The sequence below is a fragment of the Brienomyrus brachyistius genome, chromosome 14, assembly GCF_023856365.1.
Source record: "Brienomyrus brachyistius isolate T26 chromosome 14, BBRACH_0.4, whole genome shotgun sequence".
NCBI classification, from domain to species: Eukaryota; Metazoa; Chordata; class Actinopteri; order Osteoglossiformes; family Mormyridae; genus Brienomyrus; species Brienomyrus brachyistius.
In genome coordinates this window covers 9,872,339-9,891,639 of record NC_064546.1, presented here as the reverse complement: position 1 = coordinate 9,891,639, position 19,301 = coordinate 9,872,339, and the positions used below count along the sequence as shown (strand labels likewise).

At 39.8% G+C, this 19,301-nt stretch overlaps 1 protein-coding gene across 1 annotated transcript in view; it reads left to right on the top strand.

Annotated features, from left to right (window-relative positions):
• Window positions 1–375: 375 nt before the first annotated feature.
• The window catches only part of LOC125707953 (protein-tyrosine kinase 2-beta-like), a 30,368-nt gene continuing 11,442 nt past the window's right edge, over window positions 376–19,301 (top strand). The window contains exons 1-18 of the mRNA XM_048975397.1: window positions 376–523; window positions 9,160–9,388; window positions 10,186–10,364; window positions 11,356–11,443; window positions 11,766–11,845; window positions 12,373–12,435; window positions 12,616–12,670; window positions 13,272–13,412; window positions 14,638–14,712; window positions 14,976–15,077; window positions 15,504–15,621; window positions 15,750–15,789; window positions 15,897–15,952; window positions 16,045–16,092; window positions 16,367–16,464; window positions 16,973–17,057; window positions 17,215–17,315; window positions 18,587–18,702. Of these exons, the coding sequence (XP_048831354.1) occupies window positions 9,197–9,388; window positions 10,186–10,364; window positions 11,356–11,443; window positions 11,766–11,845; window positions 12,373–12,435; window positions 12,616–12,670; window positions 13,272–13,412; window positions 14,638–14,712; window positions 14,976–15,077; window positions 15,504–15,621; window positions 15,750–15,789; window positions 15,897–15,952; window positions 16,045–16,092; window positions 16,367–16,464; window positions 16,973–17,057; window positions 17,215–17,315; window positions 18,587–18,702 (1,637 nt within the window). The 5' untranslated portion in view covers window positions 376–523; window positions 9,160–9,196. The remainder of the gene's footprint in view (window positions 524–9,159; window positions 9,389–10,185; window positions 10,365–11,355; window positions 11,444–11,765; window positions 11,846–12,372; window positions 12,436–12,615; window positions 12,671–13,271; window positions 13,413–14,637; window positions 14,713–14,975; window positions 15,078–15,503; window positions 15,622–15,749; window positions 15,790–15,896; window positions 15,953–16,044; window positions 16,093–16,366; window positions 16,465–16,972; window positions 17,058–17,214; window positions 17,316–18,586; window positions 18,703–19,301) is intronic.

The window sequence follows — 19,301 nt, the reverse complement described above, 5'->3', positions numbered from 1 at the left end:
TATTTTCAACATCCCTATTGGCCTTGTGCATTGAAGATTGCTTTCCAGAAAACTGAGTTCATTTTGTTAGTTATTGATTTAACGAAAGAGCTGTCATTAAATCTTAGTCTTGATTTTTTTTTTTATCTTTTAAGGTGAAAATCATTCCATAACCCTTTCAGAGGAAACGTTTCCAAATTAGCGTTGAAATTTAGTATTTTAGGCTACAGTGACGCTGTATTTCGTGTTAACCTTTTGGCTGTTTAGTAATCCTTCAGAGCCACTTAAATGAAGCACTGTTGGGAAACGCATTCCGTAGCGAAGATTTCAAGGGTGTTCAATCATTATGTCTATTTAATTACACAAACCTTGCACAATAAGGAAGTACTGAAAAAGAAAAAAAAGGCATGGGCGTGACTTTAAGGTCTTAACTCCTTTTCCCTGATTCAAGTCAGACCGAAGGAGAAAACGTAACGGATTTAAATATAAGTTTCAGGTGTTACCATCTGACGGACGGAATTGAAATCATCCTGGTCTAAAAAAGGTTAGTGGCAGAAAGTAGAGTAATTCATTAGGTTGGTCTGATGTAGAAGTTCTGCATTTGCGTACCTGTGTCGTACAAATACATATACTTCGAGACATTAGGCTTCATCATACACCGTTTATAAATCTTGGTTCTAAAATATGTTTAAGGCTAAATCGGTGAGTCATACTGCATAACTGAAAAGAGTTATCAGCGAAAGAGGATTTTAATTATTCGTGCGCGTATAAAAGTAAATATTCCGAGAAAAATAATGTGGCAGCATGCGTTTTCGGGTTGGAATGTAACCATTTTCAAATGTCATCTAAGGGTACATTAGATATTGGTAAACAAAAAGTTCACAAAATTAAAACAATTATGAATTATTTTCACTTTTGATTGTTCTCGATTTTTTTGGTCTATAGATATTACTATGATTATATAGTTAATCGTAATTTGAATACATATATCCATATTACAGTGTATTTAATAGCCCCTGTGTGCCCGTTCTCACTATACTTAAGGATATTCTAATAGAAGAACGTGGTGAGGTGTGTTCTTTAGTTTCTAAGACGGCTTTCCGTTTGTGTAATGTAGTAATGTGCAAAGTCTTAATGTTGTGTCTTTATGTGCGTTTTAAAAGTGCACGCATTCAGGAAAAATAATAACAAATTACCACTCATATCTAACAGATGTCGACAAATGATGTTTGAATCCAACATCATCTTCTTTGCGTTGAATCAACCGGTTCTGGTGAAACATTTTCCCAGTTTTAGTATCGCCTGAGGTAGCTTTTGGAGGTGTGAGATGTGCATTTCATATGGGGTTGATATGTGCCAAAGGAAAGGCAAACACTGTCAGTACATTATAGTAAATTGTGAGCACGGCAGGTAACCAGTATTGGTTCCAGTGACATTCTTAACATTCTACTGCAATGACTGCAGTTAATAGATAATGCGTGAGTCAAATGTTAAACATGAATGTGTTTTGAAATTCTTCATTATAGTCCGTTATAGTTATCTTGGAATATTATAATTTACTATACAGTATAAATGTTTTATTTTGGGCATGATTGAGAAAAGTGACGTTTTTTCTTGCATATGAATTTCCGCGAGTGTTTTGACGCAGATACACTTTTAAATGTGGGCATTGTCGCGTTTTTGTTTTTGACTGGCGTCCCGTCCATGCAGGATGTACCCCAGCTGTCTTAAACAGACCCCAGCCAGAATAGGTAGGTAATGGATGCATGTAAAACGTTTTTTTTGGAATTAGCTGTTTCTCATTTTATACAGCTAAGAGATTGTCACTTATCTGTCCCAATTCGGAACTACTCTTTTCAGCTACGGAATACAGCTAGGCCTTATCGCTATTAATTTTACTACTTCAGACAACTAGCTATAACTTTGCACTGGGTGCATATGAGAAAATTAATGAAATACTTTTGTACGTGCTTTCTGCAGAATCTATGGAATAAATTCAGAGCCCCTTTGCATCGACAGAAGGCATAAACATGCTCCTTATTGAGTTAAACATACAAGTTTATAGCAGCCGATTGCAAATAGGTATTTAACTAGTATGTGGTAGTGAATTTAGTTTTACAGATCCGTAGTGATCGTATAGCTCTTAAGGGTTTAAAACTAAATGTGTGAGTGCTTCTGTTCCTGTAACTTTACCCTCCGCAATGGTTCTGGTGAAATGAAAATACTTCACCGTGAACTTTAACCCATTAGCTTATAGTTTATAAGCTTCTGATCACCTCGTTGCAGCTGACGGGCTATTTGAGTTTGTCCACAGCTAGTTTGCTGAAGTGCTTGACCTAGTTTTTATAAACTTCCAGCTAAGAAACAGAACGACAGAGACAGTAAAAGCTGACTTTTGTTACATGTTTTTGCATTTACTTTTTTTTAAAATTCATACAAGTGCAGGTCTGGCAGTACCTTGGTGCGACTGGGGTTAAGCTCCTTGCTGATGGTGTTGTTCTTTTTCTGGAATTTCCTCCAGTTACTCTGACTTTGCCCACACAATCCAAAAATCTGCCTATATTAATTGGAGTTACCAAATTGCCCATAGGGTTGTTCCCTGCCTCGTACCCATATGCTCCAGGCTCACTGGATCCTGAATAGGACAAGTAGTTACAGAAAATGGATGAATGGGTTCTATAACAATAAAATTAAAAATTACATTAATCTGCAGTTAAATGATTGTGGTGAGGCTAACTGTATCCCTGTTTTAAATGCAAAGCCATCACCTGCAGTATAAACTTTTCAAAGGTTTTTTTAAGGCTATTAAATCTGGGTCTGGAAAATATATATGATTTAGGAATTAGGCTATAATGGTACTGATTGTCAAATAAAGTAACCTTTAAATATAGGTAGTTTTTTTAAAAATATACGTCGTTTTTTTAAATATAGGTTGTTTTTTTAAATATAGGTTGTTTTTTCTGGCAAAAACTAAGATCTTACATTTTATATACGGATTTGTATGTAATTCTGCTTGTTGGTCAGTGCTTAGATTAGGGGTAGATGGATTCATCTTCATGCCTGTGTGTACACAGATGAATTAGCACTCATGGAACAGTTCTTTTCTGTGTATACCTGGGGTCCTTGACCAATCTAAAAGTATTACTACGGTAAAAAATAACATGAAAACATGGTATTTCACAGACAAGACCAGCTTTTGCAGAAATACAATATTTATGAAAATATCATACAGCACACGGAGAACATGTGAACTCATGACAAATACCCCCAGCCCTGGAGATGTGAGGTCAGCTTGGCACAAGCTATAACTTTATCATTTTTGTTGTGGTTGATGATAATAATGGTCATGATGAAGATGAAAATAATAATCCTCATCATGGTCTCAGTCATATCATCAGGAAACAACACGACCCGATAACTACAGACAAATCAGAAAGCTGGAAGCGAACTAGAGAGACATTTCAGTTTGCAGTCTCTGAGAACTTGACTATCTCTGAACCGAGAACGAATGCACATAGCAGCGCATGTTTTGGCAGGCAGGCTTGCAGAAACTGCAGGAATGCGTATCTAGAAATCGTCTGTGTGCTCACTGTTATATTAACGTGGTGGCTCATCTCCGCCGCATCTTTCAAAACCCTCAATGTTGTGCAAGGACCATAATGTAACTGGTTTTCATAGAAACACTGAAAAAACATTGATTTTACTCAAAAATATTACTTTTTTTGTATTGTACAGCTGCTATCTGAGATTATGTATGTCTTGTGCTGTGAAAAAAAGCATTAACTCAGATGTACAGAGAATGTTTTACTGCCAAGATTAACCCTGAAGGAAACTTTTTTATCAGAATGCGCAGTAGAATTGCAGCATCACAAACCTGAGCGCATTGTGCCTTGTGTCGTCACCACCCCAGTCCTGTTGTTTTCCTGAGTTACCTCCCTTCTCCTGCCCTTGAGCTAAATGAGTGCCTCATTTAACGCAAGCTGGGATTTGTTAGATTTGCTGTCGATACCCTGTGAGTTACAACTAATTGTTGCATGTTGCCAGTCAAGCTTTAAAGCATGGAGATTCGTCCCTGTTATCGGGGATGACAGTGGTGTGGAAAGAGCTGGACTGCGAGATAATAGGAAGGGTGTAAATGCAGGAACAGATTAACATGTAGATAATTACTATACTTAGGATAATACTGAAATAGTTTTACATAGCTGGCACGCTGTGACCTGCTGCCAGAAGAAAAAACTAACAAACCAGGGCTCGATCAGATAGGGCCTATTGAGGCATGTCTATAGCAGGTTCTTTTTCTCAGTCAAAGGGAATTAATAAGATATAAATTACCTGGATTATTGGGTTAATGACCAGTGACTGGGTTGCCAACTCTCACGCATCTGGCATGACACTCTGGCTTTCAGACTCTAACAATCATGCAAGAAATCTTACGGCAAATCTGTATTATTCCATTATAAACCTAAAATCAGCTGCGTCAAAAGTGTTGGGGAAGTTTGCAAACCCTACAGACTACTTACAAAGTAATAAAACTGTTACATACATGTAAATGCGTGTGCATGTGTGTGCAGACTTGTCTTGAATTGAAAATATCACCCCCTGCAGTGTGCTGAAGAGTTTTTATCTTCTCCCCCTGTACACACTTCCTCCATGTATTGTAATTTCCTCTTCCAGTCCAAAAACACAAACCTTGGTTAGTTGTTCTAGGTAAGTGTACATCCTGAAAATATTTACTTAAAGCGGTTCTCTTTATAACATACATCAACGTATATATATTTTTTATAATAAATTCCTGATGTTTACCACAAACTTTTTCAGAAGGCAAGTCAGTTGCATCACTGAGTGGCTCCACCTTTCAGCTGCCTGCTGTTGGGGCATGTCTGCACAAAGTATTTCAGCTAAAAAAATCCACTGTTGCAAGAGAGTGTAGGAAGGAATTCTTAGCCTGTGGCAATGATAGAGTTTCTCTCAACGATAAGTGACCTGTAAGAGTGTTATTTATTGCAGTGGACCCTGTCATCTTTAACTTGGGGATTTTCTTTCCTAAATTTCTGTTCCTCTTGTAGCAAGGGTGCCTTTTATTGTATATTATTCAAGACGTGCAACTCTTATACAGGAAATCAATTTCAAGTCACCAAAGCATTGAGACTTGACCTTGTGTTTAGAAAAATGAGTGCAAAGCACAAATTCAAGGCTCCAGCAGGTGGACAAGACCCATTTGAGTATGGTATAAGATGTAGAGGCTAGTGTGTTTTTCTTCCTGATAGCAAGGTAGGTGGGTGGTATTGCCTCAGACCAGGGTTTGAGTCACTGTCCTGGCTCTACATGTTCTCCCTGCGTTTTTATGGTGTTTTCTCCAGGTACTCTAGCTTTCCCCCACAGTGCAAAAACATGCTAAATCGGACTTGTTAAATTGCCCATGTGTGTGTGGCCTGCTTGGGTTATTCCTAACCCTGCCCCTGTAGCCTCTGGGATTAGCTCCTCCCACCATAGGACACGAGGGTATGGCAAATGGAGGGATAGGTGGACTGTGTGTATATAAATGCTCTGGAACCCACTGTGTTATATCAAGTAGTAGAGAGCTGTGACACTTTTTATTTGCCATTCACGCAAGTACATAGAAATTCTCCTTTCTGATATACTATTTCGTTCTCCTTTAAGACACACACAATAGAGTTAAACTTGCGGCCCAAGCACCGGGTCAGTCATTTATTTGGCACCTCTGGAGAAGTTTTCAGGCAGTTAATAGCCTTGCTCCAGGGTCCAATAGTGAGGTGACTATTCAGCTGACCACAGTATTTAAACCAGCGACCTTCCAATCTAGGCAGCTAAAGACAACTAGCCACAAGGCGTAGCCTATCGAGCCACACACCACATTGAATCCTTGAGACATGTTTGAATTGTTTCTGAATGTCTGTATGTTCAGTGGAGGGCAGGAATGCTGAGATTTTGGGTTCCATGAAGGCGTAGCACATTGGGCCGTAAAGTGTAGTGAAAATCATTAATTGTCATTGTTGACACACCACACAATAAAATGTGCCATTTTGCATGTAACCCATGTGACATAGCAGGGGGCAGCTATTATTTAACAGCCAAGGGAGCTGTGCTTGGGGTTGTTACCTTGTGCAGCATACCTCAGTAGTGCCTTGCTGGTTGGGGATTTGAACCAACAACCTTTTGAGTACACTTCCCTAACCATTAGGCAACCTTACATGTCTAGATTAATATAATTATGTTCCAAGTTTTTTAGGGCCTGTCAGTCAGGGGCACTTGGAATCATTCTAACTTTCCCCCTTTTACGTCGCCCCCTCATGGGGGAGGGGACTTTATATATATATTGGTGATAAAAGTGCAAGAGCAAAGCACATAATAAAGGTCTCAAATGGTGCCTTCCTGTTTGAAAATTATCTGCATTATATTCCCTGCATTCATGGCACACCAAATGTGATATTGCCAGCTTTGAATTCTTAACCCTTTCATACATGAATTATGGTACTGATTTTTTTTTATCCATATGTAATATTTATAATATATAATATATTAATATAAGTTATACAAACGTCCACTCAAGTGAACTGCATGGATTTGCGACATAAAACTATTATAATAGCAATATTGCACCTACAACAATACATAAAATTTCTCATGAAATAAAATTATTCAAGACACAATGCACTTATTGGTAAAAATGAACTCTTCAAATAACAATCAAAGTAGTATAATGGTCATTTTATTGTTACTTTATTTTGGCGCTACTATTTACTAGTCAACAGAATATCAGATTGCATAAAAAAAGTCATAAGAAACTCAAAAATCGCACGCATGCAAATTAAAATGCAAACAACACTTCAAATTAATTTAAAATAAGAAAATCCCAAGAGTTTTGATACTCTGTTCTATTTCTGTGAGAAATGCAGACGCATCCAGGGGACAAAGGCTCAGGGCTCCGCATGCAGGTGTACTTTGCACATGCAGCATCATGGCATCTGCTGCCATTTCTGGATTTGCTGAGCTGGGGCCAGTGGTTCCTAGGGGCAAACCTGATCTCGGGGGGGGTGCTTTGGACACTGGCCTCCACTTCACTTGAGGTTGGGTGATACTGAGTCTTCCTCTTCTGCTTCTGCAACAGTTGAACCAGTATTAATTAAGCGACTTGCTACAGTTGCCTTACAATGTAGAAGAGCTTTGCCTTGAAAACCTGCTGTTTAATAGGCCTACAGGTACCAGGCATTCAGTCCTTCACTGTGACTGTCATCTAAGCCAATGCCTTCGTACCTGCTGCCCTTGAAGTCTAGAAAACAAATGAATATAGAAAATGATTATTATATAACTTATTATTAAGTACAACACAAACAATTAGAAATTTACACAATTAGTAAAAAAAAATAATTCAAGCAAAAATAAAGCAAGAATAGGCATGTATTTTTGTTCATGTTACATATTTTCAAGCATATCACACAAAATATATTTTAAAAACTAGTGAGTTTGTTATGTATCTTTGAATTCTGCACAAATTCGGCTGGTCATTTATCTAATACAATGTATAATAACTTCATAACTTCAGTGGTCATATAACTTCATAACACTTCTTTTGCATTTTTAATATATAAATAGACCAAGAAATGTCCATATTTTTCTTACCTGGAGTAAGCTTCATTTATAGAAGCACTGGAGAGAAATCCCAGCAGTGCTGTATCCTGGCCTGCAAGCACCAGCCATCTTGTCTTTCCAAACTGGTTTCATGCAGGAATCGTTGTTTCTGTTAGCTTTCACACTCATGCCCATATGGGGTAACGTCTCATAAAGAGGTTTGCGTGGGACATTTGTTTTAAAACCAAGTCGTATAGAAGATGATCAAATTTAAATAGCTGTCCACTATAGTGGGCACCATGCATGAAACGGTTAAAGGGCCTCACTGCATTGAGTTGCAGTGAAGCTCACTCTTGCTTCAACCAGGAAATGGTTAATTTTTAGTGTCACCTCAAAGAAAGGAAGAAGACAATGTAAGGTTGCCCTATTTTTGTAACAAGTACGTTGCACTTGTAGATCATTCTCATCTCAGGTGAGTTTTTGCATGGGATATACAGGCATTCTCGGATTTACAAACGAGATCTGTTCCTTAAGGCTGTCTAAACTTTATGGCAGGCTGTTCATAAGTAGGCCCATGAGTTGTCCATATGTCTGATGTTCGTAACCCTGGCATTGCTTGCATCTTTCACTTTCAGGCAATTTTTTTTTATTCATTGTAAGCAGCATTAGTTAGATCTCAGGAAAAACCGTGCCGTTGTATTGAGAAATGTTGTCTTAATTTGCTTCAGTGAAGATCTTCATTAATGCTCACAGGCACATTTTAAAGAATGAGCCTTCTACTAAGTCATGTTAGATGGCAGCGTTAGCTTAGCGACTCACTTGGTATATCAGGGGGTTTATCTGTAGCTTCACACATCCAGAGTTCTGGGTTTGATTCACTGCCCTGTATATGGAGTTTTCTTAGTTTCTCCCGCAGGCTTGAAATGGGCGAATTGGTGTTTCTAAGTTGCCCTTGGTGGGTGAGGGTTTGGTCCTCAAAGTAGACTGTCTTGCTGCATAGGGCTTTCCTCTGGGTATGACATTCATACTCACAATAACCTGTTAGTGTCATGACCTGCTCGTACAATCCTTCCGTGTGCTACACCCCCCTCATTAACCACATGTGAAGTCCTAATGTCATCGGCTGTTTCGTGTTGATTCATTAATTCCTGTGTGTTTAAGTCAGAGTACGTGTCCTCATTTCTGCCGTTAACGTCTCCGCCATGTTGTGCCTTGTCTGCCTGTTTACCGTAATAAATTCCGTTTCCTGGATCTCCGTGCCGCAACGCCGATTCTCCACTACCTGCTTGTCCGGCCAATCCTGAGTGGTAGTTTATAAAAAGTTATTGAAATGTATGACAGCATGTCGGTTTTGTACTTTCATCTAATACGATGTATAATTGAAAAAATAGGGTCAGTCAGTCCCTGGAGCAATCGGGGGGGTTAATGGCTTTACTTAAAGGCCCACTGGTGAAACTACTTTGCCAACTACAGGATTTGAACCCAACTTCTTCCCATTACAAGCACAGAGCTGTAACACACAAAGCCACTCACTGAAACCGATAGCAAATGAATGTTAGCTTACCAACTTTGTACCAACTTTTCCCCCAGCTATGGTGTGGCAGTTCCCTAAACAACTTGCGCGGAGATGTCTGTAGATGCCTTGTACTGGAAATTAGCCCATCCTGGCGGCAAGGACATGCAAAGGGAAGAGCTGGACACAGCCCCACAGAAAGACAGTACATCTGCCAGAATCCTTAAAGTCTGCTTGGTCAGCAACAGCTCCAACCTGGGCAAGACCTTCAAACTGGTCAAATGCGACAGAACATGGGAGATCAAGGTGAGTCATTTCAGGGGTGATTATAGCAGAAAGAGGAACTTATAGGCTATAGCTAATGTTTTGCTGCCAGCTAAATATAAATAGGACCCGGCCCCCCCGTGACCCTGAATAAAACAAGCAGTTTCAGGAAATGCTTGGATGGAAGTTACATTTACCTGACATGTATCCAAAGCAATTTATAGTAGAGGGATGGACTACATTTTATGTAGACTCCTTGGGATTTAAACCCACAACCTTTGCACTGTTAGCACAGTGCTCTATATTACAGAACTCATCTGGTGACAAAGGAGACAAAAAAAAACAATATTGCATGCCCGCGAGATAATTAAGTGTTGGCCATGTCTCTTAAAGTGTGGGAACGAGTTAAATTTCCTGGTTATTGTACGCTGGTCTAATGCACTTGTCGATAATGCCTTTAGGAAGTTAACCTGCATCTTCTCACAATTATGTTAGAAATTAAAAAAAATATATGATTTATCTATAAAATTATACTTACTTTTATCCACTCTCGAAGTTATCCATGTTTTTCCAGGCATTTGGAAATCTCGCGGACATGCGTTATTGTCTCGTGGCCACCACATAATTTTCTCGTGGCCACGCGATATTTTTTTTTCCTCCTATGTCACCAGAAGGACTCCATACTATATCTTGAGTTACACATGGTTCTCTTATAGTTATTATGTTAGCCTGGCAGTTTCTTTACTTAAAGCTAAGTAAGCTTCAGCCTGGAGGAGGCCTCAGTCCAGAGGTGGCCTGTGCTGAGCTGTGACCAAACCCTAGAATGCTTGCTTTCCTAGGCTGTCATCCAGTCTATCCTGGCCAGTGGGCGGCTGGGCCCCGGCATCCTCTTCCCGGACTGCTACGGGCTGCTGCTGAGGCACCTGAAGTCTGACACGGTGCACTGGCTGCACCCCGACATGACCGTGGCTGACGTAGAGCAGATGCATGAGGAGCAAAACCTGGAGTCGGAGTGGAGGTGGGTAGCTAGATAAAAGCATCCCTCTGGTGCTCTATTTAGTATTCATGTCTCTGCTGCTTAGCGACCTTTTGGTCGTATATGTTGTTTACCCAAGATGACCCCCCTCTTTGTAATTTAGATCTTGCAAAAATAAGCGTTCTTGTTAACCAGGCAGCAGGGGAACCATTACCAAAGGCCCCTCTTATTAACATCCACACCAGCTCTACCTTATTTTCAGTAAAATTTCAGTAGCCATATAGGAAGCATAAGCACCAACTGCAGGAATAGTCTTTCACTTAGCGCTGATATACAAAACTCAAGTCATGCTAATCTCCCTCCATCCATTGGGGGGCAAATTCGAGGCCGTTTGCCACAGTCTTTTCATAATGCACTTCAAAACTGTATGCTAATTTTAAATATAATATCCGTTTCTATGCATGGATAAGCTGACATAATCAAACGTGCCATTCATGATTACTGTTCAATTACTTGTTGTAATAATAATCCATCCATTTTCCGAACCGCTTATCCTACTGGGTTGCGGGGGCTCCGGAACAATGGGCACAAGGCAGGGAACAACCCAGGATGGGGGGCCAGCCCATCGCAGGGCACACTCACACACCATTCACTCTCACACCTACGGGCAATTTAGGAACTCCAATCAGCCTCAGCATGTTTTTGAACTGTGGGGGGAAACTGGAGTACCCGGAGGAAACCCCACGACAACATGGGGAGAACATGCAAACTCTACACACATGTGACCCAGGTGGAGACTTGAACCCGGGTCCCAGAGGTGTGAGGCAACAGTGCTAATCCCTGCACCACCATTCCACCCCGTAATAATAATGATGATGATCATCGTCATCGTCATCATCATCACGAATTATATCATCAATATCTGCTGATTAACCAAAACAAAATTAATAGTAAAATTTTGTATCGCGTGACAGCATCGTTGCCATTATATATGTAATAAAAAAAAATTTTATTTTCTATTTTGAATATTAAGATTTGATTTGAGGATCCGTTACATTCCAAGTAATTTCTCGGCAAAATTTCGAGAAGACAGAACAACGCTGTTGTACTTCTATCAACAGGTGAGTAGTGTTTATCTCATAAGATATCCAAGAGTGCATTGTAATGTACAATCTATTGCTACTTTTCATCCAAATTTGCAAAGAAAATTCCATCAATTTTCAGTAGGGTCATTGTGATTCAATTCCTCTTACAATGTCCTTAGAAATGGAAATCATTCTCCTGGAGGAGATTAAAGTTACAGTATGTGACGAGAGTGCTATCCATTGGTTTATTTACAGTGAGCTATTTCATTTAAAGTCAAATATACTCTGTTTATCCCCAGCATCCATAGCTAATCAGATGTAGTGATACATTGACCATCTTTTAATGTACCTAATTCAGGTTCGTGGTGACTACATGCAGAGTTGCACTGGTAAAGTCAACGAGAACTTGGCTTTTCGATTAGGTTGTCTGGAAATCAGGTAATGACATTTTTACCAATACCAAATAAAGCTTGGTAGCCATAAAGCAAAATTTAAATAATAAAATATGTTTTGCAGTATAAAGGTAAGAATGAGAAATACAGACACTCCTCTACTTAGGAACTTTCAACTTTCAGACTTTCTGAATTTTCAGACATACGAACGAAGAGGACTGTAAGTCCAAATTGTGTTCATTGGGCTCCAGTTTCCTGTCCCCAACATAATTTTTTTTGTCTGCGCACCAATTCCACCTATTACAACTTCTGCATGCTACTCCCTCCGCGCAGCAGTGTAGTGTGCGTACTCCCAGCATCCTAGTTCTTTGCACTTGCGTATATCCTTGTTGGTGAATGACGACTTACGAACATTTCAAGTTATGATCGGCCATTCGGAATATATCTCATTCATAAGTATGGGAGCGTCTGTATAAAGTGATTGAGGAGAATATTTAATACTGATTTAGTGTCAAGTTATGGCCTATATTCAGGAAGCTCACTTATAAAATATGCTATTTGTCCCTTAAACAGGAGGTTTTATAAAGATATGAATGCCAGTGGCCTGGAGAAAAAGTCAAATTTTGATTTTTTTGAGTGAGTATTGGACTTTTTAACGTAAGTCCATATATGCATATCTCAGCTTGCATGTGTTGGTTTTCCATATTAGTACAATTAATGAAAATTAGAAGAACAGCAGTGCAAATGAAATAGATATTCTTACCGCAGATGTCTTTGCAATGTATGAAAAGTATATTGCATTATGTTTTTTTTTAGAAAAGAGGTTGGCCTTCACCTGTTTTTTCCTCGAGAGCTTATTAACTCTATGAAGGTAAAGTCATAAACATTTTGTCTTCTGTAATCTCTCTTTATAATTATCTTTTTGCCTATTCCATCTGGCTCTCCATGAGACACACAGATGCATACTGTATACATGTGAGCAGAAGCTTGGGGGTCATAGTACAGGGTCAGCAGGCGCACCTTTGAAACTGGGGGTTAAGGGACTTGCTCAAAGGCCCAATGATGGCATCAGTCTCTCATGCCTGGAATTTGAAACAATGACCTTCTAATCACGGAATTGTACTTAATGAAGGAGTTGTTGAGGGGTACTTGCAGATGTGTGCATCGTATTTGCTTTTAACCTGAACAGAGTTGGGTAATTCAAGTCCAAAGAGTAGAAGTTCAGACCAGGATTTTGTTGCAACCAACAAGTGGAGCATAAAGAGTCACAGTCACAGAGTACACAGTTGGTTGAAACAAAATCCTGGTCTGGACTTTTACTCTCTGGACTTGAACAAGTACTGAGAGGGTAATGCTTGGCAGGCCATCCTCACGGCTATAGTGATTGTAGACATTAGAACTGTTCAGTTGTTTATTAGGAAATTTGGCCAAGCAAATGATCTAATGATCAATGACTTCTGTATCTGATGCAGCCGAAGCAACTCCGGAAGACAATTCAGCAAACATTCCAGCAGTACGCCACGCTGAAGGAGGAGGATTGCATCCTGAAATTTTTTGAGATCTTGAGCAGCTTCTCTAATTTTGATGAGGAAGTGTATCCCTGTGAGCTTATGGTGAGATGCCTGAATTAACAGAATGACCCTTATAGGATTATTACTCAACAGCTATTTAATTCAAGAACAGTGTCACGATCCATGTGGTACAGGTCAGGGGAGCAGGCAAAGGGAAGCAGGATCGAAGTAATATAAAAGGATTTAATGTGGAAACGAAGGGGCATCACAGTCCACCACACTACAATGACAGAACCAGGGAAACATACCTGAACGCGGATTAAATACAGGACATGACATCAGACTAATGGAAAACAGCTGGGCACAATCGGGGAAGAATACGTGTTTGATCAGGGGGGCGTGGCACACATGAGGACTGGACGTGCAGGTCATGACAGAGTGATGACTGATGGAAACAATGACGGTATCATGTGGTTTTAACCAAAGCAATGACATACAGAGTTCAATTTTTATAGCTAAATTTAGCTAGTGTACACCACAGGAATTAACTGATTTAAAGTTTCCAGCAAGCATCTTATCTTACAAACCAGCAAACTAATTTCTCACAGTTTGTCATCATTATAAAAACAGCCACCGAAGCTTCCATTAGATGTCAAACGAGTCTGATTGCACTTTGCAGACTGAGGATTAGACATACAATGCTTGCAGAAAGCCAATGGACAAATGCTTAATTCTGCAATAATGTTGCAAATTCACTGGTTTCATAACCAGTTCACTGATAATGTTTAATGTATCTGCAGATATCTTCCACACAGACAATTAATTTTTATTTATGAAAGTTTTTTGACTGACTCATTCAGGTCTGTTTTTTTTTGCCATTTTGCTATTAATTGCGATTGTAGTCACTGGCTCCCAAAGGGATACCAAACACAAATGTTTGGTGTTTTATGTTATTGCAAAGGTGTTACTAATTAAAAAGCACCCAATGATGCGTGTCAATGAACCTTTTAACTTAGAACAGCTCTTTAAGAACTTAATTTGCGTTTCAGTTTATTAATACTTGAAATTAATGTTTTACTGTAAAACTCCCGGTTGTTTCTAATGTGTATATATATATTTCGTAAACGAATGAATGAAGTAATAATTTTTCTTATAAAACCCAGAAATATGCAATATTTTTACTGAATTAAGCAAGTGCCCCAAGACTTTCTGTGAGCACTGTACATAACTTTGTATTGCAAATTCCCATATGTAAAAATTTGATTTTCACATCCTGTACTTACATGATGAGTTTACGTTGATTGTTCTTTAATGTTGCTTTTTCCAGCAAGGTTGGAGTCTTGCAGTGGAGTTGGTCATTAGTGCTAAAGGAATCCGTCAACGTACCCAGAAAAACTCATTGGTAGGAATGGGCAGTCATCACTGAGAATAACTTTTATTTTTTATTTAAGTTTGATAAGTAGTAGCAGAGTTTGACAAGTATATATGTAACATTGATCTGTATAGTTAATAAGAAAATAAAAGTACTGTATAAAACAAAACTATGTTGAGTGTGTTATATGTGTTATTCATGAAACAATCAAATTTACAAATCATCTGAAAACGGTAATCTTGTGAATGTGGTGTGAAAAGTATTACAATTAATGTATGCTGCTCTTGTTCCAGCCGGTTTGCTTGGCTGAATTCCATCAGATTACTAGTATTAAATGTTCCCCACAAGCTGATGGAAAAGCACACTTGCACGTCGAGATCAGCGGAGCCAAGCAGGTAAATGCCATCAATGTCAAACCAATGACCTTCTTTATCTTTCTTTGGAGTGAAATATCTGTCCAATAAAGGAAAAACCTTCAGTAATACTATTAATATTCATATTGTCAGGAAAGCAAATCCATCTTTTTTATGAATATGATATATTTAAGACTTTTGCAGTTACACTACCACTTACGTATTGTCTGAAGGCAAATCCGTCTTTTTTATGAGTGTGGTATGTTTAAGACATCTCGACTCACACTATATTTCTACTCCAGACAGTAGTCGATATTAATGTTGTTTATTCTTCCGTGAATGGAAGAACATTTAAGCTAGCATCATGAAGCATTTATCGTGGAAGGGCTTTTCATTACTGGAGTACTGCACTGTCTTGATGTGGGTGGAGAGCCTGTCTGAAGACGGATGGCCCTTGTCGTTTTCCAGCTGCTGTCGATCAACACAGTGACGATGGCGATGGCTGAGAACATGGCCGACTTAATCGACGGATACTGTCGAATCGAGTGTGGTCGGAAAAGCACTGTCATCGTAAGGCAGAATAAGGGTACGACAGTCTCATTTCAATTTGAATGTCATTAGAGAGAAGGCTTTAGGCAGACAAATGCAAAGCAGGTGCAATGATGATTCTTATATATTCATATACATATATACTTAAAAAATTCTTTTCCTCAGGTAAGGACATAAGAGACATGTTACCAGAGATTCCAACAGAGTGAGTAGTTATCCCAGGACAAAAATGTTTTATTTCTAAATGATCTGTTCCTGTCTGCCTGATGACCTCAATCAGACATATCCATTAGTATGGGTTTTGTATTTCAGTTCCAGCAGTGACATCAAAGGCGGATCTAAAGAGCATCATTTGGAAGACAGCATAGGTAGGTTTGAAATTCTCGGCTAGCCATTATGTAAATTATTTTTCCATGAGTGTAGATGGCCTGATTTTTGTGCTCTGCTCTGCTCTGCTCAGTTGTAGAGTCTGACATATATGACGAAATACCAGATGAGAAACCAACAGGTAAAGAACTTCTATTCTGGTTTGGCATAAGGGTCAAGTGTTTGCAAGCTCCTCTGTGTATGAAAAAGCCCATTTTCTAAGTGAAATAAATCAGTAAAATGAAACAATCCTTTATCTTACATTTGCACGATATGGCAGTACAGACCCTTCTGTAAAACAGCACGCAAAAAAAAAGCATACATTTTAATATTCATAACAGTGCCTGAAAATTTGGAAATGCAGGAAATTGTGATCTGTATTCAAGAATATCAGGAAAACCTTTCCCCCGTTGCAGTGATCAAGTATAATATCTCCAGAGATGATATCGTCATAGGCCGAATTCTCGGTGAGGGGTTCTTCGGTGAGGTTCATGAAGGAGTTTATAAAAAACGGGCAAGTACACTTCATGCAATTGTGTTGATCCAATTTCAATTATTTCAATCATCTTGAATATGAAAAAAAGAAAAATCCACTTCATTCTGGGGGTGGCATGGTGGTGCAGTGGTTAGCACTGCTGCCTCCCATCTCTGGAACCAGGGTTCGAGCATCTGCTATGGCTCTGTGTGTGTGGGGTTTGCATGTTCTCCCCATGTTGCCGTGGGGTTTCCTCCAGGTACTCTGGTTTACCCCCCACAGTCAAAAAACATGCTTAGGTTAATTGGGGTTGTTAAATTGCCCACAGGTGTGAGTGTGCCCTGCGATGGGTTGGCACCCCACTCTGGTTTATTCCCTGCCTTGTGCCCGTAGCCTCTGAAATAAGCTCTAAAACAAACCAGCAACCCTGAATAGGTCAAGTGGCTACAAAATATGGACGGACTTCATTCTGTGTTAGTTATTTCAACAAATTCCATCAAATATTAGTTCTATGTTTTTTTTCTGGAAAACATACTTTTGAATATAGACTGGAGGTGAGAAGATTAGCGTAGCGGTGAAGACCTGCAAGGACTGTTCCACGGACGTCAAGGAGAAATTCATGAGCGAAGCCGGTGAGATATTGGTTTTGAGAACAGTCCCTGATAATCTTGCCAACACCTTGGTGATTTGGGAGCTACTCATGCTGGGGAGTCTCTGGGAAATATTATAGTGATCTCCCCCCAGGACTAACCCCTTGTGCTCTTTGTATTAATCACATGTGCATTTCAGTGACAATGAAGAACCTGGATCATCCCCACATTGTAAAGCTAATTGGGATTATTGAGGAGGCCCCCGTGTGGATTGTAATGGAAATATGCCGGCATGGAGAGGTGAGAAGACCTCGGATGACGCAGCTCATCTCCTGGGGAGCGTCGTGTCACCACAAGGGCCGTGGGCGGTGCGCAAGCACAACAAATCCCAAATGGGTTGTGTGCTTAGATGTGTATCGGAACTAAAGTTTAATTTACGCGGTTAAAGGGGGAGCAATACCAATCGGTGCCTTTGATTTTGTTCTTTCAGACAGAGAAACAAATGTTAAGTGAAACATGGACAGATTTTCTTTAGTTTTAATAAAGCAAAAAATCTGTCCCATTTTGTTTCTAATGTCTCGTATATATGTGCATCTGAGCTGTGATGACATTAAATTACCGACCATTTTAATCGCTATACCGCGCGGGAAGTACAGATGAAGTACGTAAGGGTTAGAATGCATGGTAATGTCTTGTCGAAGCAGCGCAAATCCGTATTTCTATTATGTGCATTTGCGCTGCTACGTCAATTTCCGCGCGTATCGCTTCATACTGCAAATGCATACTTGCGCACCAGTCATATGCACCCATGCCCAGGCAGGGGCCGGGGGGGGGGGGGGTGGGGGGGGGCGAGTGGGTGGGGGTGGAATGAAAGGTCAACTGCCTACGAAGGGGGACCCAACAGAAAATGTTTCAGAATCATTGATTTAAACTAATGTTGAAGCTCAGTCAATCTGATCCTGATGTTTATAGGGTTCATTTTGTGTGTTGCCGGATGATTATGCTTTGCAAACATTTATTGTCATGTTGGTTTAAAACTGTATAGTGTATAAAATAAGAGCTGTATGGGAAACTGCAAAACTGCTCTTAAGATGATGTGGCCTGCTAGTGCTGTGGGTATAACTGTCACCACATGCTTCAGACTTGCGGTGTGTGTGTGTGTGGGACAGATATAGATTGCATTGTGGGGACCAGATATTCTCACAAAGATAAAAAGCCTGTTATTTTGACATTGTGGGGACCATTTTTTCGTCCCCTACAAGGGAAATTCAATATTATAAAAACTCTGTAATCATAAAACTAAAAATGTCAAAAGTCTCGTATTTAGTTTGGTTACTTATGGTTAAGGTTAGGGCTGGGTGGGGGTTACGTTCGTCATGTTGGGATTAGAGTTTTCCCCATAGAAATGAATGGAGAGTCCCCACAAAGATATTACAGATGTGTACTGTATGTGTGTGTATGTGTGTGTTCATGCATGCGTGTGCATGTATGTGTGTATGAATTCCAAAATCGACATTCATGCAAATAGGTGGTCAGTGTCAGCACATAATTTATCTGGTTCTTTCTTTTAGCTTGGAAAATACCTGGTGCAAAACCAGCCCAATCTTCCCAATGTTACACTGGTGCTGTACGCAATGCAGATCTGCAAAGCTCTGGCCTATCTGGAAGGTCTGCACATGGTACACAGGTATGTTGCTACTCTGCAAACACTGATTATTTTAAAATGCTCACTGTCTTCTACCTAGAACTACATTTAATCCTCGATACAGTGTCAGGATGTGCATCATGTTTTTATTTAAGTCTGACTGTGTGGTTTTCCTATGCATGCCCTCGTCTTCAGTGAAGTTTTCCTGTGAGCAGCAAATGAGATATTCCGCAAAGTTTGTGGTTTGTTTAGTGTGTCTTAATTAAAAGCATTTTAGGCAGCAGATCCATTTCGAGCTAATAAATTGGGTGGTCACCTTCAAACTATTTTAAGGTAAATCACAGTTAAAAATTATAAACTATATGACCATGTGTTGGGGGCGGCATGGTGGTGCAGTGATAGCACTGTTGCCTCACACCTCTGGGACCCGGGTTCGAGTCTCCACCTCGGTCACATGTGTGTGGAGTTTGCATGTTCTCCCCATGTCGTTGTGGGATTTCCTCCAGGTACTCCGGTTTCCCCCCACAGTCCAAAAACATGCTGAGACTAATTGGACTTACTAAATTGCCCATAGATGTACCTGTGTGAGTGAATGGTGTGTGAGTGTGCCCTGCGATGGGCTGGCCCCCCCATCCTGGGTT